This window comes from Dromiciops gliroides, chromosome 3, assembly GCF_019393635.1.
Source record: "Dromiciops gliroides isolate mDroGli1 chromosome 3, mDroGli1.pri, whole genome shotgun sequence".
Taxonomy (NCBI): Eukaryota; Metazoa; Chordata; class Mammalia; order Microbiotheria; family Microbiotheriidae; genus Dromiciops; species Dromiciops gliroides.
Genome location: NC_057863.1, coordinates 243,286,121 through 243,314,019, shown reverse-complemented (window position 1 = coordinate 243,314,019; position 27,899 = coordinate 243,286,121). Strand labels below are relative to the sequence as shown.

Sequence of the window (27,899 nt, the reverse complement as noted above, 5' to 3'; positions counted from 1 at the left end):
GAGACTTTTCCTGTAGGGGTTTTTATCAGGAGATAATCTGTGGATTCTTTACTTTATCCCCTGAATTCTAACAGATCTGGGTAGTTTTCATTTGTGACTCCTTGAAATAAAAGGCTTTTATTTTTGGAGGGGATCAGGATTTTCAGGAAAACCAATGATTCTAAAATTATCCCCGACTATTTTCCAGGTCAGCTGCTTTTTAAAATATTAAATAGCTTACATTTTCTCTTTTTTTCAATCTTTTTATTTTGTTTTACTATTTCTTGATTTCTCACGGAGTTGTGTGGCCTATTCTATTTTCAAGGAATCTGTTACTTGGGTCAAGTTTACTACATTCTGTTCTAAGCTATTGATTGCCTTCCAATCTTTCTTCTAAAGTTTTTTAAATTTTTTATTTCTTACCATTACTTCATTTTTTTCTAGGTTTTCATTTAATCCTGTTAGAAATTTTATTTTTCCTTTGAGTTTGCCTGCAGTTGTTATGACATTACTCTTTCTTTCTTGGCTGGATTTTGGAGCACATCTGCATCTACAATAGTTCATTACAGTAGGTGGTATCTTCTTTTGTTTACTTATCTCTCTTAATTAAGTTCCTGAAGTAGAGCTTTGTGCCAAGGCCAGCTTCTATCCCCGAACATTATTCAGTCTGACATGATTTATAGATTTTTATGCTGGAGAAAGTGAGTGGGACCTAGGCTCTTCTGCCTTCATTCAGGCAACCAAGCTGGCTAGAAGACTAGGAAACAACTCTCTAAACAACATCACAGCTAACAGTTTTACATTTACTCCTATCTTCTAAAACCACATGTCATTAAGAGCATCTGTCTAGTAAATGATGAATTATTAACTCAAATGGAAAGGAGCAAGTGATATAAAATAGCAATACAAAAATTCAATTACGACTGGCTTTATAATACACTATTTTACATTTAAATAATATTTCTGAGATTATGGGAATTAACAATACTTCAAATGAAAAATTAATAAATGCACAATAAAAATATCCACTTACTAAACCACCCAATTTCCTCATTCTTTACTGATAGTCCACTACTTTCTGCTTCACATACCATCATGGGTATGGAAAATATCATAATTGAGATCCATGTACAACACCAGTCTACAATGCCTTCTCTCTAAGCCTGCACCAAATTCATCCCTTCCTCAGGAATGAAATATGTAACATGGCATAACACATAATTTCCAACACACAAAGCCCCTTGCTTGGCTATCTCTGCTTGCATGTGTACTCATAAGGCTAACTTTTATTCCCAATGTGCAATGAACTAAAAAGTTTTGAATCATTTGATAACATTTTAATTGTATTTAAATCTTCAGGAAACTTATGCTAGCATCTTCCATTGAGCTGGGTTTTAAGAAATTACTTAATATACTTATCTCACTTAATGCATTAACAATTTACTTATTGAGCACCTACCATTAACATATAACTTTACTAGCACTGACGGGTTATACAAAAGCCAAATTAATACAAATTCCCTACTTCGAGTAATTTGCAATATAACTGGGTGACATAAAACATCTAAATGAAACACTACATGTAAAAACACATGATGATTAAAGGCCAAAATGAGTGAGATTCACTGAATACAAAAGGAGTGTGATTAACTGAATATAATAGGAGTTCAGAGAAATAGTCATTATGAGCAAGTTTGGGAAAATAGAGAGAATTTGGCTAGGCAAAGGAGAACAAAAGCATGACACTGAGAATGAATACTGTACGTTTAGGAGACGATGAAGCAATTGGCCAATTTGGAATGGAAGATTTGCTTTAGGAAAATGAATTGATGCTAGACAAAGGTGGATATAATGGGCCTCGAGTTACAGCTTTTTAAGATTAGACTTTACCTTGAGGTTACAGGAGTGCCACTAGAGATTTTTGATTGTTTGCTTTCCCCGCCCCCCCCCCATTTCTTTTCCTTTCTTTCTTTTAAAGCAGAAGAGTGATGTTTTATAAGGTTTAGTCTTCTAGTAGTCCTCAGAATAGATTAAAGTGAAGAATAGAGAGCATGGAGTCTAAGAAGCAGATTAGAAGGCTGAACCAGGGTAATAACAATCACTGTCAAGACTCATTGCTATTCAGCAAAGAACAGGAAATTAAGGGGATGCCCATCAGTTGGGAAATGGATGAACAAGTTGTGGTATTTGAGTATAATGGAATACTACTGTGGTATAAATTATGAATAGGCAAATTTGAGAAAAACCTGGAAGGGCTTACATGAACTGATGCTGAGTGAAATGAGCAGAACCAGAATAACATTGTACACAGTAACAGCAACACTGTGCGATAATCAACTGTGATATATTTAGCTCTTCTCAGCAATACAGTGATCCAAGACAATTCCAAGAGGCTCATAATGGAAAATGCTTTCCACATACAGAAAAAGAACTATGGGGCCTGAATGCAGATTGAAGCATACTTTTTTCAGTTTTTGTTTTGTATTTTCTTTCTTCTTGTTTTTCCCTTTGGCTCTGGTTCTCTTTTCACAATATGACTAATGTGGAAATATGTTTAACATGATTGGAAATATAAAACGTTATCTATATCAGACTGCTTGCTGTAGTGGGGAAGGGGGAGACAGAGGAGGGAGGGAGAAAAATATGGAACTCAAAATCTTACAAAAATGAATGTTGAAAATATCTTTACATGTAATTGGAAAAAATAAAATACTATTAAGAAAAAAACCTCATAGCTATTCATAATTGTAGAGACAATTTCAAAATGCAAAAATAAATATACTTATGTCATCAAAGCCAAGGCAATAGCTTTTGGAAGTGAAAGACTGGGGCAGCTAGGTGGCGTGGTGGATAGAGCACTGGCCCTGGAGTCAGTAGTACCTGAGTTCAAATCCTGCCTCAGACACTTAACACTTACTAGCTGTGTGACCCTGGGCAAGTCACTTAACCCCAATTGCCTCACTTAAAAAAAAAAAAAAGGAAGTGAAAGACCAGAGCATTTTTTTAGGAATCCAAATAAAATTCATAGTTCAACTTCTTTCAGTTTCCCATTTAAGTCCTCATTCATTTAACAAATTAGTGACAAAACTGGAAAAACAATCTCTGGTTATCAAAATATTCAATTCAAATATGTTACACATCTTCCTGCTTCAAATGCCAAAAATATCATTATTTTTAAGAACTATGAGTTAATGTATGTGTATGTATGTGTGTGTAATATATACAAAATAAACAGAACAAGGTAGTTTAGGGAAGGAAGGAACTAATAACTGAAAGGAGGATCAGGACAGAAAGTAGTTTGTAAGCTGAGTCTATAAAGAATTCAGGAATTCTAAGCAGTGGAAGTGAAAGGGGTTGTGCATTCCAGGTTTGGAGGCAAACTATGAAAAGGCACAGAGATAGTAGATAGAGAACAGTTTGAGTGAAACAGCAAGTAGGTAGGCACTTGATTATTGTACATTGGAGGAGGGGAGTAATGCAGTTATGTTTGGAAGGGTAATGTGTAAGATTGATAAGGTAGGAAGGAGCCAGCTTTAAAGAACTTTAAATCACAGTTTAATCTGATCCTAGAGGTTTAAAAAAAAAAAAAGAGCCACTGAATTTTGAAAAGTGCTACGAAGTACAATAATTAAGCAAACATAATTTCTTTAGATTGAATAAATGTTTTTATGTATATTTATTACTATTTTAAAATAAATTTCTGAATTGCTATTTACAGACAAGGCAAGCAAAAAAACCCATCAAAATGATTAATTAGTGAACTGAGTTGTGATAAAATGGAAGGTGAGATATTATGCTACTGGGTTAGGGAACAGTATTCATTAGATAGCTTCCTGGAGTAGGTAGACATTAAGAAAAAAATGAAATTTGGCAGAGGAAAGGGAAAAAAAGCTATATATACCAGACAGCTAGGGCAAAGGTTCAGAGGCTAGAAGGAAAGAGCTCAGTAGCAAGGAGATAAACTAGCTGGAACAAAGTGAATTGAGATTTGCAACGACTGAGTCAAATAATCAATGAACAAGCATTTAAGTATTACATGCCAGGCACCGTGTTAAACAAAGGACACAAATTAAATAGCATTTGCCCTCAAAGAGCTTTCAGTCTACGGGGACACTCAACATGTACATATTAAGTATTAAAAAAAAAAAGTAGTGGGAGAGGCAGTAGCAGCTGGGAGTGGGGGAAGGAGAAAGGAAAAGTCTCATGTAGAAGGGTGTACTTGAGATGAGCTTTAAAGGAAACTAAAGATACTAAGAGGCAGAGGGGAGGAAGGAATGTATTGGAGAGGCACAGAGTCAGGAGATAGTATGTCATGTCAAGGAGCTTCTGAAGGGTAACTGAACAATATTACACAGTAAAGATAATGACAGGCACATCAGATGACTTTCATTAAAGGAATGTAGTATGGGAGAATTTAATGTCCAAGATAAGGGTATAGAGTACATAGGCTATGAATTTAGTAGATAGGAAAGAAAAGAATGGGTAATTTCAAATAATGACCATGTGGATAGCTTTGTGTAGAAAAGTTTTGAATATTATCCCCAAGGTTTTGAATTTGGTCAACAGGATAATGTGACTACCAAAACTGACAGCTGAGAAGATGGAAAATCAAAACTCCATCATGATGAATTATACTATAAACAAAATTTGAGGCAGGCAGCAGAGAAGCATTTGGTATGGTACCATAAAGATGGTTATATTGTTGAATTGCACTAAATGGAGAGATTGAGATGTCTCTATCAGGGAGGGCAGAAATTATGAAAAACAGATGACTAGAGGTATAAGTCATGTAACATTGACCCAACCACCATAATTTCTACTATATACCAAAAGCCTACCAGAACATGAAACCTCTTTGCAATATTATTTGGCCACTTACCCATTTACAACATTGTTCCCACAAAATTAAATTTCTTCTACATGCTTTCTTCACCTAATCACAGAACCAATTAAGTTTATTATGCTGACTATTCCTGGATTAAAGACTTGCCAAAAAAAAAAAAAGGCCAAACAAACAAAAGGTAATGTTATAATTAGGAAAACCTGGATCTAAGTCTTGCCTCTGACACATAATAGCTGGGTGGTCATAGACAAAGTCACTTAACCTCCCTGTGACTACAACCAATTCATTTTCACACCTGGGAGTGCTCCACAATGATAAAAATCACAGGTCCAAACCTCAAAACAATTATATACATTCTACGGTCTGAAACACGCCATTTGCCCAAAGGCGATTCCACACTGTACTGCACATATTTATTGTTACATATTTCTTTAGTTGTGATCATTTCTATCTTTCAGTATTCCTGGGACGCAAGGGGTGCAGAATAAAGAGTAAACTAGTCCAGCTGCTGTCTTATAAAACTGATCCTCACTTTACATACACAAAAAAAAGTATTACTGTTCCTAAAACATTCAGTTTAAATAGAATATAAAATGACGAATTTTAAAATACACCATAGTTTACTATTAAAGGAGTTCTATTATGTATCCTTTTGTAGTGTATAAAAAAAGTTTAAATTTCTATATAAAACACTGAGTTTACTTACAGTAGGATACCTCTAATATTTCAAAATAAGCTGGTCTGCAAAAATAATTAACATCCTACAATGAAAATATCAAACTTGTCAATATGAAAAGGACTTTTGATTCCTATAAAGAGACTAACTACAATCTACAAATATCGACAATCTTGAATTTTTAAATCAGGCATATACTCCAAAGGTCCTATCAGTAATAATAATAGTTAGCATCTATATAGTGTTTTAGGGTTTGAAAATTATGTACATGCTATCATCAGATAACATAACAAGTCTTTTAAGTTCTCAAAATCGTCTTTTTAATTCCTCTTAAAGTATAAATAAAGTTAAATGTACTTCGATAAAAATTTGTGGCAGATAGAATTCCAAAATGTAAAAGGCACAAGTTAAACATAAAATTTTAAAAATTATTCTAAAACATATTTAAAGAATTAGAAAGTAAGTTTTTAAAAGTATTATTTTCCTTTTTTTCATTTGACATACTGCAGTTAATTACATAAGGAGACAGAAAATCCAGGTGTTTAGATTACCAAATGTCCCTAAACCAGGACGGAGCAAAGAATTTCGGTATGCATGGAATGTAAGGTCTGTTTGGCAGTGATAGGGCCTTCTATTACACACTATCTAATCCCACCCTATGTAACCTAAACATGAAAAGGGTGAGTTAAGGACAAGCTAGTTGACACAATTAAACGGACAGTTTAAAAATTGTTGTCAAATTACCAGCTGTACATTTTAAAAAATTTTTAAATTATGTATTAATCTTAGACTGATTTGGAAAATATACATGCTATATGATACCAGACTTCAAGTGAGTACTTATAATGGAGGTAAAATAAAAATCTAAAAATCAGGAGAAACAGACTTTTACATTCAAATACTAAAATCCTTTTAAAAAATAAATTTCTTTCAACTACTATGCAGGGGATAGATGCTGTAATATACATTAAATAATGAGATTTTTGTACTAATTCGTAGTTCGACCATAAAATATAGAATAATTGATCCTATTTTCTACTTTGAAAATGATGTATTTATAATTTTTTTAAGGGGAAAGGGAAGCTCTTACCTACTTTTAGTTAATTTAAATTTTTTTGTACTTGTTGAGTTAAAACTTTGAGAAAGGGAATGATTATGTAAATTCTATTTTTGTGGCAGTTGCTATATATCTCTTAGAAAATAGAAGAACTGTACTTAATTCAGAAATCTCATGTTTAACATGACAACCAACATTTAAAACCCCAAATGCTTACAGACTATAGCTAATTGTTCTTGCTCCTTTTAATAGAAGCAAGTTAATTTTAGCTTCAAATTAGTCACAGAATGTCATGATAGTTTAACATCTTTTTAAAAAACAAATTACTTAAGTATGCTTTATAGAAGTAAAATGGCTGTTAAAGATGAATTTGGTTCTAAAGTTATAACCTCACAAGAAAGTGAAACAAATCTGTGTAATGAAAAAATAAAAGGAAAAAAACAGGAAAAAAAGCAAACCTGAACCTGCTGAAAAGCTTTTAGTCTCTTCTTGAATCTGGAAGGTAAAACAAAATCACATCCTCTCGCCAACAATGCCAATTCCTTTCTTAGATCTGGATCTTGCCGCAAGGAAATCTCCTTTATCCTCATGCTTTCAGATTTCATATAATGTCTGCGTGTGCCAGTTCAGGCACTTCAGTCCTAGTAAATAGCAAAGCCTATTATCACACACACTGCTGTTTAAAAGCAGCAGCTGCACTCTGGTTCTGGGATATTCTAAGAACCAGCTCAACTTAGCATACTCCATACATTGAAGGAAACTTGGCTGGAATCACAGCAGATTGGAAAGTCACTTTGGGGGCCAGGCCTTCTATTATGCACATTCCAAAGTCAGAGAAAGATAGCGCATATATTTTAAAAATCATATACGAATGATCAACTAAAGTAGGTTATCATTCTTCTAATCCCTTTTCTTAAATAAGAAAAGTAGGAATTTTAAAAGCCAAGTTTAGCAGCTTCTGGTGTGTTGTGGCTTACTTCATTACTGTCACACCAAACTGTAACCTGTTGAAGTGCCCAACTGAGAGTAAGGCTTACTACATAGCAATTCCATTACGTTGTTCATCCCCTTAAAGTGGCCTCTGTCACATAAGCAAATCGGGCAATATGATGAACTGAAGAGGAACATTTGGGAATAATTTGTTGTGAACCCCACAATTTAGTTTTAGAGGAAAAAAGACTACATCTTAAAGGAAAATAAAAGATCCTACCAATGTAGAGTAAAATTTATATATTTTTTAAAAAACACAAAAGTATAATTATTTGTGATGAATATACTCTAATAACATTTTACAACTACATCACCCAATTCTAAGATGTCTTTTGTTTTACCCTAAAATCTGGCTGACTTAAGGGAAAAAATGTTTTTATTAAAGTCTTCACAAACCAACACTGAAAGTATATATTAAAGCAAATCCTGGTGTACTATAAATATACTAGCATTTCTCACACACACACACATGTGCCTGGTTTATCATTTCTATTTTTGTTGCTTAAGTTTCTGAAAACTTAAAAAATATGTTTAAATTCTTTAATTGAAGCTATTAGTTCAGACATTGTGGAAAATATATTTGTAATAATAGATATTATGCTTTTTTGCACATGAAAATGTTCTAAATACTCTACCCCTAAAATAAGACGAGGAGATTGGAAGAGACTTAAAAATGAAAATGTATGGGTCTTTTTTTTGTCTATCACACTCCTATTTAAGTGGGTCTTAAAAATCTTGGATCCAAATTCTGTTTAGAATTTAGGACTTTGAGCTATTAAAAACACCTAACTAAATTCCTCTATTTGATCACAACCTCCCGTCCTTCTTGCTTTCTTTGTTCCTTAATGCTCTCAAAAGTCACTCCACTGTTCCCTGCTTTTTCAGGTAATCACCTCTACTCTGGCCTCAATTTCCCTCCTTAAAAATCTTTACCCATTAACTTTACATTGTCTTCTACCCTTAAGTCATAGACAACTAAGTGGCACAGTGAGTTAAGCACTGATATGGAATTAGGAAGATCTAAATTTAAATCTAGTCCCAGACACTAATTTTGTGACCCTAGGCATGTAACCTAACTTCAGTTTACCTCAGTTTCCCCAGCTGTAAACTTGGGGATATTTTAACAATACCTACCTCACGAGGTTGTTGTGAGGATCAAATGAGATAATATTTATAAAGTACTTAGACAAAGTAGATGCCCAATGACTGGAGACTAGCTAAATGAATCACCACACACAAATCCAATGGAATATTAATCCCTTGTAAGAAACAATGAAATTAAGATTAGGAAGGGTTTTTTGGGAACTGATGCAAAGTAAAGCAAGCAGAACCTGGAAAACAATTACTAGAACAATGTAAACGGAAACGAGAGCAAAAACAAACTAAATGGAATGTTATGTACTTATGGTGATCAAATGCAGCCTCAAAGAATGTGTTACATTCTCTTCCTTGAAGAAGTGAAAACTAAGGATATGAGACATTGTTTAAACTGTCAGAATTAGTCATTATGTTAGTTTTGCTCAACTAGTTTTTCCTTGTACTTTTTTTTCTTATTCTCTTACAAAGGATGGCTCAATGAGCAGGGAAGAGTTAAGGGATATATTCATATATAAGAGATATGAAAACAAAAGATACCCATAATTTTTAAAAGAATATATGATAGGTTTAAGATTAAACTTCAAAACTGGGAAATGAGTATGATATAGGCTTCTCTTAGAACCCTGTTTAATATTTTAATAACAACAAAAATACAGCATTTACCAAGGTTCCTTTGATGCCTTAGGCAACAAGAAAAAAAATACATATGTACTGTGAACCTAACATAAAAAACCTTCAATAACCCCTCATTTATCTAGTAACTACACAACTGAAAACAAAGAAGAAAAAAGGCCAAAATAGAGATTACAAAGGCTATACAATTAGGCATTCATAAATTCTAACCATAGGAACCCCACAGATCTTCAACTGAGGGATACTTATCTTAGATATAATTAAAATAAGCTTTCTGGTCTAATTGTCCAGCCCACTAAAGACTTGAAAAAAATTTAAATGGGGACAATGTTCTTTTAGAGGTAGATAGTGACAGTCAATGGCAAAACAACATATTAAAAAGATATTTAAAAATAAACATAAGAATTCAAAAAAGTATAATTGTTGAGAGGCAACATGGTATACAGGAAAGGGGAATGGATTTGATGTCAGAAGATCGGGGACTAGATCTGACATAGAGCTATGGGAAAGATACTTAACTCTGACACTCAATTTTCTTATCTATATATGGGGATGATAATATGCTAAGTGTCTCAGAGGGTTATTGTAAGGAAACCACTCTGTAAACTACAATGGGTCATATGTACATAGTTATTAAGTAATATATATGTAGCACATATTATCATATATAGTACATAATGCCATGTATATGTTTTTCCCCTGTTCATTTTTAAAATTTTATTTATTCATATTTTTACTGATGCTGCTTTTTTAAAAATTTTATTTTATTTTTATTTTTTCTCAATTACATGTAAAGATATTTTTTGAGTTCCAAATTTTTCTCCCACCCTTCCTTCCCTCCCCTTTCCCATGGCCAGCAAGCAATTTTATATAGGTTATACATTACAATCATGTTAAACAATATATGTGTTTTATAGGAAACAAAGTAGGTACTGTAATGATTGGAGTGATGCCACCTAAAGCTCCGCCATGAGGAGAAGGCGTCTGAGGGCAAGCCATGCGGCTTTTCCTTGGTGTCAGGAAGTGACATTTGCTCGTGGGTAATGTCTATCAAAGCTACCAGCCAATTAGCTTGGAGCTGTGTGTGCGTGGGGACTGGATGTTCCCAGTTTCACAGGAGGCTTCTGGGAAGAAGAAGGAAGCACTGGTTCTCTTTTTTCCGTTCCTGACCTCACCAGGGGGTCTCTTAGAAACAGTTAGATTTTTACCTTTCTCTCTGATCCTAATGCTCTTTAATGAATCCTTAAACACTTAAATACTCTTGCTAAAGCTTATAATTTATTGGCAACCACTCATTAGATATTTTAGACATACTAGCCCCTTAACAGTACTTTAAATCTCACTCATAAGACTGGTGAATTAGGTAGTACAAGGCTGTAAGACTCAGTAGGTAGTACAAAGTCATACACAGTAGGGGTTAGGCTGAAAGGACTAATGAGAAAGTGATAGAAAGGTGATACACACAAAACACACACACACAGATATCTTTCTTTCAAGTTTCAGATTTAAAATCATAGAATAAAACATATAGATGAGTAAACAGGCCCAGACTACCCGGATTTTTTATTTTTTTAACTGCCTAGGCATTTACTGCATTTTATTATCTTAAATAAAATTTCTGTTCCACTTTTGACTCCTTTCTGATTATTTTAGTAATAATCAGAAAGGTAAATGACTTGTATATCCTGCTATTTTGTTGAAGCTATTGATCATCTCTGCTATTTTCTTCATTGATTCTTTAGGGTTTTCTAAGTAAACTAACATACTGTCTACAAAGAGGAGGAACTTGTCTCCTCTTTACCTATGTTTATCCCTTTAATTTCTATCCTTAGTCTTATTACTATATATACCAAGCATTTCTGGTAAAATGTTTAATAAAAGTGGAGAAGGGACATTCTTCTTTTACCCTTTAGCCTACTGAGAAAATTATTAGTGTTTCTCCAATACAAAAAATGTTAGCTTTTGGTGAAATACTTTTTGTCCTATTAGGGTAGGGCATTTCCATTCCTATGCTTATAAAAAAGCATTTTGAATGCTAAATAAGTACTGTGTTTTTATAAGAGACTTTTCTGCATCTTCTGATAGGGGATAAGGGCTGGACCTTTGATTTTCTTGGCATGTGGAATTCTCAGCTGAGGAAACTCCCTCTACCAATGTAGGACAGAGCCTTCTTAGGGAGATGCTTAAAGTACAGAAGGGTTAGGTGACTTGCCCAGGCCACACAATCAGAATATGTTGTATATAAGAAAGGAGCTGAGATATTCCAGGTTTCAAGACTAATGCTTTATCCACTAAGCCAAGCTACATCTTTGAACTGATTAAAATGACAAAGCAACATGATTGTTAATGGTATTGTTAAAGGAAAAGGAAGGAAATAAGCATTTATTAAGTGCTAGGTACTTTACAAATATTATCTCATTTGATTGTTCCCCTTAATGCTGAACCATCATCCTATCCCTGTGTAAGTGTAACTTGGTCATAATGCATAATTTAAAGAATATATTGTTATATTCTCTTTGCCAAACTTTTATATAAAACATTTTTGCTTCAACATTCATTAGTGTTATTGGTTTATAATTTTCTTTTTCTGCTTTAGATCCTCCAAAGTTTGGGCATCAAGACCATATTTATCAAAAAAGCAGTCTGGCAGAATGCCTTCTTTTTCTATTTTGAGAAACAATTTATGGGGCACAGGGACTAGTAGTTGCTTTCTAAATATCTGATAGAATTCACTTGTAAATTTGTCTGTAAGGGGAATTTTCTTCAGTAGTGTGCTTTGCTTGATTTTTCTTTATGAGGTCAGATTTAAGATGTCTATTACTGTTTGGTTTAATTTGGGGCTTTTGTAGGTATTTATTCATTTCCTTTAAGTTTTCAGTGTTGCAGTTACATAAACAGGTATGGTAGTGTTCAGCAATTTTCTTTATTTCTTCTGAATTCACTATATTCATTAATTTGGAAATGTGGTTACCCTCTCTTTTGGGGGGAAAAAACAAAGTAGTTAGTGGCTTACTGATTTTGTCTTTAAAAAGTACTTCTTAGTTTTTATCGCCTCAAAAAATCTTTCTGCTTTCTAATTTATTTCTCCTGTGATTTTCAATATCTTTTATTTGTGCTTGTTTCAGAGGTTGATTCTTTGAGTTTCAAAAACATATACTCAATTCATTAATTATTGATGTTTTTCTATTTTGTTCATGTTTTCAGAAATAGAAATTTTACTTAAAGGTCTGTTTATATTTCCTCCCTCTTATTCTCTCTAATTATTCACTGTTTTTCTAATTATTTAGAATATCATTACTTAGTCTCCATTTAGGCCTGCATCTTTTGTTCATGTTTCCTTTACTGTAAATTGTTTGTTTTAAGGAATGCATTTAACATTTCCATCTTTCTGCACATACAATTCCTTCATATCCTACCTATATAATTAATTCAATAAAGGTACTACTTAATTATGAAAGATATATTATTTAATTTTTCTTTTTTTTTTTTTTAGTGAGGCAATTGGGGTTAAGTGACTTGCCCAGGGTCACACAGCTAGTAAGTGTTAAGTGTCTGAGGCCAGATTTGAACTCAGGTACTCCTGACTCCAGGGCTGGTGCTCTATCCACTGCGCCATCTAGCTGCCCCTATTTAATATTTCTATTCAGGAATCACCACTCTTGCACCTCTCCCTTCGTTTGGCTGCTTCCTCCTAAAATCTCCATATTGAGGATGCCCTTTCTCTCTTGATATTATTTTTCTAAAAAAACATTTCTTCCTATGAAATCATGACTGAACCTGCTGCTTTTTTGGGAAATTTACTGAAGCATAATTAATTTGATTCCTGCCTTTCATTTTAACTTTACATATGTCTTTTGTTTTCAATGTGTTTTTTTGTTTGTTTGTTTTTGTTTTTTAGTGAGGCAACTGGGGTTAAGTGACTTGCTCAGGGTCACACAGCTAGTAAGTGTTAAGTGTCTGAGGCCAGATTTGAACTCAGGTACTCCTGACTCCAGGGCCAGTGCTCTATCCACTGTGCCACCTAACTGCCCCTCAATGTGTTTTTTGAATGAGGCAAATTGTTAGTTTTCAGACTCATTCTGCCACTGTCATCCATTTTATTGGTGAGTTATCGCATTAATATTTATTAGAATTAAGTTTACATTAAGTTTTTTTTCTCTTCTGAACCAGTACTAAGTCTCTTTTGCTTATTTTACTCACACCAGTAAAACGCTATTTCTTCCCCAGACATATTTTCTTCTTCGTTCTAAACTGACCAGTCCAAGCTAAGAAGCCTTGATTCTATTTTAAGTTATTTTTTACTATTCCCTATCCACATAACACAGAATCTTTCCTATTGCCCTTCATGTCTCCATCTGTTGCACCCCTTTTCAAGAAATATGAACCTAGTTCTTTCCTTTCCCTACTCTTTTCCCCTCAAGCAGTTCTTCCTTGACTATCTTCTATTCAGTCTAGAGAATCTACAACAATCCTTCCAGTTCCTATCCCCTTTGTGTACAAAGGGAACATTAACTGTAAAATAATTAAATGAAACACTTCCCTCTCCTCAATATCTCTCCAAAAGCAAAGAAGTGATCTCTTTTAACTCTGATAGGGAAAATGGAAAACATGATGAAAAATAGAATTTTCACATACAAAATATGCCTAAAATATCTTTATGGTACATTAAGCCAATCTCTTTACAATGAAGAGAAGAAAAGAACCAGGCCCTGGATTTCTGATGAAACTAGTCTTACTAGTTATTGAGAGCATATCACATGTGATTCTTTTTCCATGTGGTTAAGGAAGGTTTGACTGAAAGACAGGAAGGGATTGGTGTAAATTAGAAGACAGTCAAAGCCTCAAAGTGCTAAACAAGTTATCTGGAGTGGAGGTCCTTTGGAACAGAGATGTGTTAGCTATTGGGAGGAAGAGAGATTAAACAAATATGAGCCACTGATTCATTGGAGATGAGAGAACATTCATGTCCCCACAGGCACTTTAACCAAAAAAACCCAAAAAACTCATACAATTTTATTTTCTGCCTTGTTTAACCAAATCAATATTTTCTTTCACTGAAAATATATTTTATCTAAATTATGGGCTTTGCGGACTAATGTAGGAACTTACCCACCACATGACAAAATATTTCTATGGAAAAATGTACTCTGATGTCTGAACTCACTTTATAAATGAATTTTTAGAATACAATCTATGTTTACAGTGAGAAATGATATACAGTGAAGGTCATTTTATAGGGCTAGTTTTAGAATATCATAATACCAGGAAAAGAATGTTACTGACGATTTACTTTATGTTCATTTTACCAGGTACCTGCAGAATAAAGAAAAAGCTGCTTTGGTGGGAAAAAAATGAAAATTAAAGAAAGACCTTTCCTTTCCCCAAAACTAGGTAACTAAAGCTTTTGTTGTACTAAGTAATAAAAACCACAACATCCATTTGAAAACTACCAACATGGCCTTCTATTTAGTAATCTTGCTACAGCTGCAGAAGGAATCAGCTTTAGAACAGCACACCCATAAATAGGCCTTTAGCACATTCAGTTCATAGATCTTTGGCTAAACCAATATTAAATTTGACTTTAAAGAGGCAAATCTAACTGGACTTTTAACTTTGTAACTAGTGAAGGGAGGTCCAGTTCAAAAGAGCTGTTCGTTTAAAAAAAAAAAAGGAACTGATCTTGTGCTAAAAGAACAGGTGGTTTTGGGGTACCCGCTACAGAAAAAAGTACAGTAATACTTTTTTAAAAAATGACTCTTCTGAAAACATCTTTTTAACCAAGTCAGCTGTGTCAAACAAAAACACTTTCATAAATGAAAATGCATAGAAGTATTGTTATATAATTCAATGCCTAAATTTCCCTCCTGTATAGCTACAGATAATAAAAAATACCCTCATAAAAAACTTGTTTTCCATTTCAAAACTAAAATACCAGGTGTCTAATCCACCTCTGCCCTTAAATTCAACCCCCAACACCCCCCAAAAAAGAGACAGGATGAAGAAGATTTTTAGAAGAGGGAAAGAAGTTGGGAACATGCAGTCTAACCATAAAAAAGGTTTACAAAATGTAGGCCAAAAGAACTATGCCGAACTAGAATCCCTAAATTGGAAGTTCATAAATTAGTGTTGAGCTAAGAATCCAGAAAATGGTATGGCTACTGTACTGAATCCTGGTAATATATATTTTATAAAGGTTCTTACTTCTTATAGAATGACAAGATAACATATGTAAAGCACTTTGTAAAACCATAAAGTTAATTTTATGATAGCATAGTGTAGTGACAATCACCACATGTTTAAAAATACCCATAGCATCAAGCTCACAAGGTTAATATGAGGATTAAGTAATGTATGTAAACACTTCACTGTGACCTGTCTCAACCTTCCTGATTTTCCCAACCTATCATTTCTGGTCTGTCTTAATTCTAATCCTTCACACATGTAACCATTGGCTTGAACTGTAACAGTATAGATTACGGAGAGAGTATTGAACTTGGAGTCAGGAAGACTTGGGTTCAAGAAGACCCATCTACAAGCTCTGGACTTGTGTAAGTGGAGAGCATTCCCCTCACTAACAAACAAAAACTCAAGTCCTTGATGTAGATGTTGGGATGAAATGAGGAAATCCATCGATCATTAATAAAGGAGGTTTACTTTGTTCCAAACCTAGCAAGGATCTTACTGCAATGATACACTGGCACTTAGCTTCTTGGGGCACTAGAACCTCTTCACTTCCATCTGTAATATTTTTCTGCTCAATACATCATCTAGGTAGGGTGACCCAGGGTCTTGGGCAACCACTGAATCTGTAAAAGTCCAACTATATGAAGCTGGTACCTTCCAGGGACCAGGAAGATGAATCAGGGAAGCTATGGCCAATCAGGTTGTATAGGGGCAGCAGGAGTAGGGGCAAAAGGCAAGGGTGTTCAAGAAAACAGAGAACTCAGGGACACTGACTCAAAAAACCACTAATCCTAGGACAACTTATCCTCTGACATCAAACCCTATATCTTGCTGTCAGGACATGTTCACATGGATGTCTCTGACACCTCAAACAACTTAACTAGTCTGTATGTATGTTAATATATTATCTTGCATCTAATGCCTGAGCCTCCATTCTAACTTCTCCATTTTGATCAATCACCAAGTGTTTATTTTGTTTTGTTGTTGTTGTTTTGCAGGGCAATGAGGATTAAGTGACTTGCCCAAGGTCACACAGCTAGTAAGTGTCAAGTGTCTGAGGCCAGATTTGAACTCAGGTGCTCCTGAATCCAAGGCTGGTACTTCATCCACTGCACCACCTAGCTGCCCCCAACAAGTGTTTCTTGAGGTTATTTACCAGGCACTGAGACATAAATGAAATATTTCTGTCTATCCTCTTAATCACTCAGGCTAGAAAAACCTGTTGTCACTGGACTGCTTCATGACTGAAACAATTCAATAACAAAAGTTTACACTTCAACCTAACTTTCTGTTTGTGTTAACCTAACTCGGTAATCTTTTATCAAATTGGCTTAACTTTTGTGTCCTGAAGAATTTTGGTGGGGAGGGGAAAGAAATGGGAGAAGTGGGGCTCTGAAACCATATTATAAAGGCAATCTTTAAGGTAAACCTGATTTAATTGTGTTAGGGCAACTATTAGGATTGGCTCTCTGAGGTTCCTTTACTTGCACAAAAAGTAACATGTTCTTATGCATGGGATAAATTAAGGACTAACCTTGATCCTAGGCAAATATTCTCAAGCAATCATAAGCAGAGGTACATACCCAAGCTTCTTCTAAGACAGAGGTTCTTATTAGGGGGAGGAGGTATCTATAAACTTGTTTTTAAAAATATTTTGATATAGTAGTTCAATGGAATTGGCTTCCTTTTGTAATCTTGTGTATTTTATTTTATGCATTTAAAACATTATTCTGAGAAGGGGTCTATAGGCTTCACCCACCAGACTGCTAAAAGGCCCACAACACAAAAAGAAAGATTATGAACCCCTTTCTAAGAACTTAAGCCCATTCTATCTCAATACAATTCTGCTCAGTATGCTCTGTCCTGCCAGTTATTCTCTCATCACCTCCTACCTTACAGCTGACTGAATTTTTTCATCTTCACTTAAACTCAATCCTGCCTCTCCTCCAACACCTTCAGGTAGACATTGTCTGGTACATTTTGACATTAGTTTAATTAGTATTTAATGATATTTTCCTATCATAACCTCCCCCCTCCTTTTTTAATTCCTAGCTTCACAAGGTTTGATGTTTCTAGAGTCAACATGAAGAATAGTTTAGACCAAATCTAACTCTGAGCTTCAGATGATTGTGTAGCAGATTGAACTGCAACAACCATTTCCTGTGAGAACACTGATCATGAAACCATCATAGCTAGCTATAGTCTCTACAATAAAATAATTCTGAAATATTAATAGTCCATTTTTACAAATCAAATATTAATTTACCCAAACATAAATTAGCATCCAATTCAATAAGATTCCAATGGAACAAAAAACACCTTTAATATTTTTAGATCAATGATTTGCGTCAGATTATATTATTTATGGAACATTTTCTAAGTCTGCTTTTTAAAAAATATTAAGGACTGCACAAACACTGAGATCTTTTCTATTCCTTTGGAATCTACTATATTTAGTGAGGAAGTATAAATTTTCAAGTGATAAATAAAATTAAGCAAAAGTTCTTTTCAAAGGCCTTATATGAAATGGTTTGGGCTTCATTTTGGTTTTTTGTTTTGTTTGCATGTTAACACAACTTGAAAACAAATCTATCATTAAAAAATAAAAATTTTAAATAGAATGTTCTATTTATGGAAAAATGAAGTTTCCATTGTATATGTTGACATACTTTCAAAATAAAGCAGTTTTGAGCTACAAATTAGTATGCGAACAAATATTTGTGCTTTCTTTACAAGGCAGTTGGACTTAGTAGACATGCATTGGAATAGCTAGGAAGTGGTGCTTCCTAGAAAAACTGCCACAGAAGACCTAAATTTTTGTTAAGCATGTTATTTTAAGAATTTATGTAAAGGAGTGTGGAGTTAAGCTGGGACAGGAACTTTCCTGAACTCTCCCAAATTCACCCCCAAGCAACTATAAAAATAATGCCTCAAAACAAATTCTGAAGCAGCAGAACCAACAAAAGGATGGGTGAAACAATTTTCCTGTCCAAGATAACTTAGAAGGTCAGCAGGAAAGACCAGTCTCACCCAGGTAAAAGGGATGAGCAGTGCAGGGCAGGCAGCTTCTGAGCAAGCCAGCTGGGAGGCTCCCAGCCCAGGCACAGGTCAGGCCCCAGTGTAGCAGGCTAGTCCTGAGGCCCCGATTTCTTGGCACAGTAAGTCCAGTGGCTAGGTCCCCCACACACTGTGCTAGGTAAAAGGCTCTATGTCCCCCAGTATAGCAGGATAGCTGCAAAGCCCTATGCCCCCATAACAACATGGCTATGAGGTGCTGCCACAAGAAGTCTAGAACAGTGCCCCCTGTACCCCAAAAGCAAAGCCTAACTTTAAAAATCATGAAAATAGGCTGGAAAAATGAGCAAAACAACAACAAAATGAACATGAACTTAGACTACTATGGAGATAGGTAAGTTCAAAACACAAACTTGGAAGAGGACAACAATGCTAAAAAAACACCTACATGCGAACCTCAATGAAAAGTATGAATTGGTCTCAGGCCCAAAAAGATCCCCTAGAAGAATTCAAAAAAGAGTTTAACCATCAAATAAGAGAGGTAGAAGAAAAACTGAGTAAAGAAATGATAGTGATATAAGAGAATCATGAGAAAAACAAAGCCAAAAGCTTGGTAAAGGAAGCGCGCGCACACACACACACACACACACACACACAGTGCAAAAATTCACTGTAGAAAACAACTCTTTAAAGAATAAAATTTGCCTAAATTGAAAAAGAGATACAAAAATTCACTGAAGGAAACAACTCCTCAAAAAGTAGAACTGCTAAATGGAAAAAGAAGTTAAAAAGCTAACTGAAGAAAATAAGACTGGACAAGTGGAAGCTAATGACTCCATGAAACATCAAGAAATAATCAGTAGAAGCTAATGACTCCATGAAACATCAGAAAACAATCAAGGAGGAAAGGCATTGAGCTCTTGGACTCATGACATGATCGCTCCAAAAAACATCCAAATAACACCACAGTAAAATGCCCAAAACAGCAAAACTCACAGAAGAATGTGCTGAAATCATCTTCTAAACAAGAACAGCTTGGAAAGTCAGAAAGAAGGAGATGCTGTGCTAATACAGGAGTTGAGCCCAACCCCACAGTCACCCTGACACAGATCCAGTCCCAGGAAAGCCTCACCAGAGAAGGAGCCCCCAGAGCCTCTGAATCAGCTGAAGCGCCAGTGTTGTCTAGAACTAAGCTCACAGTCTGGTGAGGGGGCTGAGCCCTGGGCAGGGCAGGAGACTACAGGGGTCTATGCTGGTGCTAAGGCAGAACTTGGATTTTACACCCCTGCTGAGAACCAGGAGGTAGGCTCAAGAAGCAGTGGCCCAGGTGGGGGAGGGGCACAGGCTCATTGGAGCTAACAACCACAACACACAAAGCTGGTTGATTAGCAAGTTGGTCTGGGGTCATCTAGGACCAGGAAACAGGCCAGGCGAGAGAAGAACCTGATTCTCCTTAAATCGTACCACCTGGGACTTCTTAAGCTTGGGATACTGCAGCCTGGAAACAGTGCCCCACTTTAAGGAGCTAAAAGTCAAGTAAAAGAAAGGCAAGATGAGCAGACAGAGAAAGGTGAGGACCATAGAAAGTTTCTTCAGTAACAAGGAAGACCAAGGGGCACCCTCAGAGGAAGATGTCAACATCAGGCCCCCTATATCTAAAGCTTCCAAGAAAAATACGAATTGGTTTCAGGCCATAGAGGTGCTCAAAAAGGACTTTGAAGATAAAGTTAGAGAGGTAGAGGAAAAAATGGAAAGAGAAATGAGGGTGATGCAGGAAAGACATGAGAAAAAAGTCAACAGCTTGAAAAGTCAAATTGGCCAAATGGAAAAGGAGATACAAAAGCTCTCTGATGAAAATAATTGCCTAAGAATTAGGACTGAACAAATGGAAGCCAGTGACTTTATGAGAAACCAAGACACAATAAAGCAAATCCAAATGAATACAAAAATAGAGGGCAATGTGAAATATCTTCTGGGAAAAACTTACCTGGAAAATAGGTCCAGGAGAGATAATTTGAAAATTATTGGTCTATCTGAAAACCATGATCAAGGAAAAAGCTTAGACACCATCTTCCAAGATATTCTCAGGGAAAATTGCCCTGAAATTCTAGAAGAAGAAGTTAAAATAGAAATTGAAAGAATCCACCGATCATCTCCAGAAAGAGATCCCAAAAGGAAAACTCCTAGGAATATTATGGCCAAATTCCAGAGCTCTCAGGTCAAGGAGAAAATATTGCAAGCTGCCAAAAAGAAAGAATTCAAGTACTGTGGAACCCCAGTCAGGACAGCACAAGATCTAGCAGCTTCTACATTAAAGGACCGAAGGGCATAGAATATGATATTCCAAAGGGCAAAGGAAATGGGATTACAACCAAGAATCACCTACCCAGCAAAACTTAGCATTTCAGCAGAAAAAATGGGACTTTAATGAAAAAGAAGACTTTCAGATATATGTGATGAAAAGACCTGAACTGAATGGCAAATTTGACTTTCAAATACAAGACCCTAGAGAACCATAAAAAACTGGAGCTGGGGGACATACCTGGGGTCATACAGTGGGTGACTGTCTTGTGTCTGAGGCCAGGTTTTAGTTGGGATCCCCTTGGGTCCAGGGGTGATGCTTTGTCCACTGTGTCACTTAGCTATGTGATGACATCTTTAGGGTTAAATTGAGGGGTGAAGGGAATTCACTGGGGGAGGGGGAAGGGCAGAGGTGAAATCCTACATGAAAGTAACAGGAAAAGGCTTATGGAGTGGGGGAAGAGATGGGAGAGGAACAGGGCAGTAAATCAATTTTACACTCATCAGAAAAGGCTCAAAGACCTTAAATTCATCAGAGCTGCCTCAAGGAGGGACTAACAGACACACCCAACTGGGTGAAGTAATCTGTTAAATCTGGGCAGTAAATGAGCCTAACACTCATCAGAATTGGCTCAAAGACCTCAATCTCATTAGAATTGGCTCAAGGAGGGAATAATGTACACACTCAACTGGGTGGAGTAATCTCTCTAACCCTGCAGGAAAATAGGAGGGGAAGGGGATAAAGAGAGGGGGGCAAAAGAAGGAAGGGCAGAGTTGGGGAGGGGACAGACAGAAGCAAATCCCTTTGGAAGAGTGATAGGATGAAAGAAGATAATAGAATAAATATCATGGGGAAGGGAATAGGATGGAAGGGAAACAGTTAACAATAGTAATCATGAAAAAGAGAAAAGGGGGGGAAATTGTACAAAAAATATTTATAGCAACTCTTGGTGGAGGCTAAGAATTGAGAATCAAGGGAATGTCCATCAATTGAGGAATGATGGGAAAAGCTGTGTTATGTGATTGTAGTGGAATGGTCTTGTGCTACTGGAAATGACAAACAGGATGATCCCCCCAAAACCTGGAAAGACTAATGAACATCGATGTATAGTGAAGTGATCAGAGCTGGGAGGACATTTTGCATAGTGACAGCAGTATTGTTCAATGAGCAATTGTGAATGATTTAACTACTCTCAGCAGTGCAATGATCCAAGACAATACCAAGGAACTAATGAGGAAGCTTACTATGCACCCCTATAGAAAGAACTGATAAAAAGAACACTTGTGGATTGTACATATATAACCTGACTGCGATCTTGTGGAGGGGGGAGGAAAGGGAGGGAGGGAGGGAGGGAAGGAGGGAGAAAAATTTGGAACTCTAAATCTTATGAAAATGAATGTTGAAGAAACAATCAAACAAAATCAAAAGAATGAAAAATATAAAATGAAATTTCTCATTAGAAAAACAGATCGCCTGGAAAATAGATCCATGAGAGATAATTTAAAGAATTATTGGACTACCTGAAAGCCACAACCAAAAAAATAATAATAATAACCTGCATATATTTCAAGAAATTATTGATGAAAACTGCCCTAGTAATGTAGATAATAGATAGAAAATCAAGGACAAAAGGTTGAAATAGAAATTTTTTAAATCCACTCTTCACCTCATCAAAGAAATCCAAAATGAAAACTGCCAGGAATATTAGAGCCAAATTCCAGAGCTCCCAGTTCAAGGATAATTTTGATTGTATTAAATTAAAAAGATTTTGCACAAACAAAACCAAATGCAACCAAAATTAAAAGGAAAGCAGAGAAAAAATTTTATAGCAAGTATCTCTGACAAAGGATCATTTTTTGTTGTTGTTGTTGTTGTTTTTTAGTGAGGCAATTGGGGTTAAGTGACTTGCCCAGGATCACACAGCTAGTAAGTGTTAAGTGTCTGATGCCAGATTTGAACTCAGGTCCTCCTGACTCCAGGGCCAGTGCTCTATCCACTGTGCCACCTAGCTGTCCAAAGGATCATTTTTAAACTATATAGAGAACTGAATCAGATTTATAAGAACACAAGTCATTCCCTAATTGATAAATGGTCAAAGGGTATGAACAGGTACTTTTCAGATGAAGAAATCCTCTAAATCATTATGGATTGGAGAAATGCAAAATAAAGAAACTCTGAGGTACCTCCTCACATAGCAGCTCTTTTTGTGATGGCAAAGAATTGGAAATTGAGAGGATATCCATCATGGGAATGGCTGAACACGTTGTGGTATATGATTCTGATGGAATACTATTGTGCCATAAAAAATGACCAGCAGGATAATTTCAGAAAAACCTGGAAATATATACATAAATTGATCTAAAGTGAACTGAGCCAGAACCAGCATAACATTCTACATAGTAACAGCAATATTATAAGGATGATCAACTATGAATGACTTAGCTATTCTCAGCAACAAAACCATCTAAGACAATTCCAAAGGTTATGATGAAAAATGCTATCCACCTCCAGAGAAGGAACTGATGAGAGTCTGAATGCAGAATAAAGTCTACTATTTTTCACTCTCTGGTTGGGGTGGGGGTGGGGAGGGTGTTGGTCTGTGTCTTCTTTCACAACATGACTAACATGGAAATATGTTTTGTATAATTGAATATGTATAACCTGTATCGAATTTCTTACCATCTCAGGGAGAGGGTAGAAGAAGGAAAGGATTTGGAACTCAAAAATTTCTTAAATGAATGTTAAAAATTGTTTTTACAGGTAATTGGAAAAAATAAAATGCTATTTAAAATAATTTATGTAAATACAAACATTTCTAACACACTTAAAAAAAAAAAAACTTGACTCAACAAACTGAACTACACTGCTACCTGAATCTACAAGTAAAAGTCTCTTGGACAAAGAACAAAATGGGAAATAGGAGGTAGAACTGCTGGTTAAGGTACCAGTTACTTGAACCTTAATCTTTTTATCCCAGGGTCAGTTTCTTCTGTGAAGAAGTAAAGAGAAACAATGCCAGTTAAAATATAGTCTTTCCCTGTAATATATTTGCTTTAAAAAGCACACTCAATGTTTTGCGATAATAACTTCTTAACTTGATAGCAAATGTTCAGATATTTCCACGAAAGGATGTTTGACGTCAAATAAACCAGATGTAGACACCGTGGCATTCACCATGTACAATCTACCTTTCATAACTGAGAAATGCTGTATGATATGTAAATGAAATGGCAGCAGGACAGAATGGATAGGGTGAGCCCAGGAATCAGAAAGCACAAGATTTCAGTCCAGCCTTGGTGACTCTGAAAAAGTTACATAAATTCTTGGTGCCCCAAGGCAAAACTCAAAATCAATGGCTTTTAACCTAGGATTAGGGCTGTGTGGATAGGTATCAAGGCCTATGAATTTGGACAGGAAAAACAAATTGAATTTTTATTTCATTTAATCTCTAACTGAAATTTAGCATTTCTGTAAATTATAAACAAAGGCAACAAACATTATTCTGAGGAGTCCACAAGCTTCACCAGACTTCCAAAGGAATGACACATAAAAAAGGTAAAAACCCTTAATACAAGCCTATATTGCAGAAAAGGTATGATAGTTCCTCACTGGGAGTTACCTCTACTGATGAATCCATAGATCAATAAGCAATTATTAATCAGCTAAATTCACAGGTCAAGTAAAAAAAGTATAAGTAAAAAGCACTGAAACCTTATAGAAGAAAAGCTTAAGGAATACAGCAATAACACCTACATGAAACTACAGTCTTTCTCCATATACATAATCAATTGTGTTAACGAGAAGAAAACTGAAGACACATAATCAAAATATGCTATTTGTATTTTGTTTTGGAACGTAATGTAATGTATTTTTTCAGCAAACTGGTTTTCTCCATAGTATTACATAAGGGAAGGCTGCCTGGAATGGAAGTGCTATATGGGAGAAGGAAAATAAGCTAAGAGATTAAGGCTAAAAGCCATATGGTTGTCTTATGTACATAAAATCTTATATTTGCGTATAAATATGGCTGGTCCTAATTGGTACTAATTATGAATTCCTCTTTAATGGCTGTATTACTGGAATTTGTATTGTATGTTTCCATTGGGATGGAATGAATTACCTCATTTTACATAATTACAATTTTGATCATGCAAATTCTTTAGGAGATTTATCATTCACACTGGTTGTATTTCCCATTTACCAAAGGACATATATGGGGGGGGGGGGTTTGAGAGAATTTTTACTATATTAGAATTTATCTGAAACATTCTTCCTTCTTTTGTGTTTTCCAACTTAACCTCCAACTCTAAAACTATAAATTCTTCCTAAAGCCTATCTTCATGCACTTTCTAGAACTTTTAAAGTTTACAAAATACATCATTTGCTGACAATATTTTCTTATTACAGTATTTTTGAAGTTCAAGTTTTTATATCTCTTTCTGAAAAGAATCTGGAGCAGTTTAAAACTCAGTCCACACTACTTGTGCAACCATCAGCAAGAAATGTGGGACTTAACTAGTTGGTCTCTGAGGTTCCTTCTTTCTAGATGTATGATCTTCTGATTTCTGACCTTCTCCCCCCAAAATTAGTTCCCACTATTTGTATCAATGTTACTATTATTTTCCCAGTTACCCAGACTCAAAAAATTCAAGAAGCATTCTTAGATTCTACCCTAACATACCATACCAAATCAGTTGCTATTGATTTTTTTTCTTGAACAGCTCCTCTACCTTTCTTTTTCTCATTGCAGCTACCAGTTTAGTCATTAATTATATTGCATCTTAAATAAATGAAATGTTTTTAAATCTTCTTTTTCTTTCTTCCATCCTGCAAACCACTGTCAGATGAATTTAAAGCACCACTTCTATCAAAAGCGGAATAATGTAATGAAAACAAAGCTGGACTTTAAGTCACAATACTTGAGTTTGAGCCCTGGTTCTGCCACTTATTGTGTAACTTTGGGCAAGTCACTTAAATACTGTTTTTTTCACTTGTAAAATAGGGATATTTGCACTGTATACTAAATTGAGTGATTGGGAAGAAGGCACTTTGTAAACATTAAGGTATTATACAAATATGAGTTATAATTAGTATAGGACAATGATTTCCAAACACTTTAAGACTTATTATGTGATATGGCTTTCCCTTCTGTACATGTGTTACTTTTTAAATTAAAGATTAAAATAAATTTTGTTTTAAAAATTCTTGACACCACTGAGGTAAGTGGACACACATGAGGATTAAAATTCAATGATGGAATATATTCTATTACCTGGAGGAAATCTGCCACTACTGAAGAAACTATTTCTGGGCTCTTTCCAGCTGAGTTTTCTCAGGCAGGTAAGTGCCTCTCTGGAACCTGATTTCCTTTACAGTAAAGTAAGATGGTTGGACTATATGCCATGATTCCATATTTTTTTTTCTGATACTCCTTCAAAAGTATTTTTTCCAGTTTCTTTTAGTCTTTGTGTTCTCCCCTCCCACCCACCTCATGTGTAGCTGGATGCTGGTTGTATTGGATGCCTACATGAAAATCTGCTGAGTTTAATGGTAACCAAGGATTGACAACTTCTCTTTGAAGGATGGGTAAAACTATCCAATTGTTTGTTATCAAGCATAGTTCTGCTGAGGAGGAGACTTTTTTAAAATCCAGTGTCTAATTCCACTGCTTATGGTAATTCAATGTCACATAACAAAACTATGATAATGAAACATATGTGCTCAATTGTAGGATATAACTTAATTTTGCAGCTTCAGAAACACTCTGGATACACAGTGCTTATTAAATCATACATGCTCCTTGACATCTAAAGAAAACATTTCAAAAACAATAATAGAGCACTGTTTAGATAACTTAAAAAAAATGACAAATTATTTATTTCTATATTACAAAACAGCAGAGACCATATACTATTTACAAAATAGAGAATAAATTTGATAAAACACTAGAGAAAAATTGTTACTGTATATGCAACCCAGTCAACGTACTTTATTCTCATGAAAATAATTAACACCTAATTTGAGAGACGGATGATAAAGAGGAATTTTGTGCACATTAAAACTTCTAATTAAGAATAATCAAGGTATGAATAGTAAACAACAAAAAAATCTAACTCAAGTAGCCTCTCAGAAATTTAGAATCTTGTTTGAAAACAAATTTCAATTCCATTTATCCTTTTTATGTCAGACTTAACAACCTCGACCCATGGAAATCGCGGATTCAAAAGTTATACGTCAAATTTGTAAACCAATAAATGAATGACCTACGCATTTCGTCATTTAAGGAAATGTTTAAGAAAAAAACAACTTACTACTCTTGTCCCTGTAGATCTACGAGTCCCTCGGACATGTGGCCCACTTCTGGAACTAGTTGAAGTCCCCAGGGGCAGTGCAGTAGAAGCACAAGGACTAGAAGGTGTCACCAAGGGAGCCATCAGATTATCTAATATGTTTTGCTTGGAGTTAGCGATTTTAGTGGTCAAGAAAGGCTCACTCTCCCCAGCATTCCCACTCCCAATTTCTATCCTCTCAGTATTCTTGATTCTTTTCAAGCAGTCCTTGAGCATCACTTGGGTGTTGGTTTCACTCAACCAGCACAGGAACAACTCGTCCACTTTCATCTTTAGGACTGGCTGCAGAACTTTACCAGTTGGCATTTTTGTTTGTCTTTCACTTACTCTTATTGTTGTTTTTCTTTCCTTTCCCCTTCTCTCCCTTCTTCCTCCTCCTTCCCCACCACCACCACCACCCGCACCCACTTTTTCTGCTTCCAAGAACGGAGGCCGGATTGTCTAAATAAAAGGCTTTGCAAGGCCACGGCCCCTACCCCTTCCTTGACTCCTTAAAGACACCGCCGGGATGCGAGCATTGGAGTGGGGGGCGATTTCGAGTGAGGGTGGGGGGTGGGAAACACGAGGTCAAATCACAGGGGCTGCAGGCGGCCCCGAAGGAGGAGGGCGGGGCGGAACCGCAGTCCGAGCAGACGAGGGCACAGGCGGCCCCGGGGCCTCCAGAGGAGGCAACAGCGTCCGACCACCTCGGGGGCAGCTGCGGGGGAACGGAGCCGGGCGCGGGGCTGAGCGCATTGGCTGGTTGGCTTCCTCGGGGGCCCGGAGAGGGAGGA

The 27,899-nt window shown here is 35.8% G+C and overlaps 1 protein-coding gene across 4 annotated transcripts in view; it reads right to left on the bottom strand.

Moving 5' to 3' along the window:
• Positions 1-27,563, bottom strand: part of PPP2R3B (protein phosphatase 2 regulatory subunit B''beta) — a 115,453-nt gene extending 87,890 nt beyond the window's left edge. For 2 of the 4 annotated variants that reach the window (XM_043994413.1, XM_043994414.1), the window contains exon 1: positions 27,088-27,563. In XM_043994413.1, the coding sequence (XP_043850348.1) occupies positions 27,088-27,432 (345 nt within the window). In that variant the 5' untranslated portion in view covers positions 27,433-27,563. Of the gene's footprint in view, positions 1-7,013; positions 7,563-27,087 lie in introns of those variants that run through there. The other 2 variants (XM_043994415.1, XM_043994416.1) reach the window with 2 other exon arrangements.
• Between the last annotated feature and the right edge of the window lie 336 nt (positions 27,564-27,899).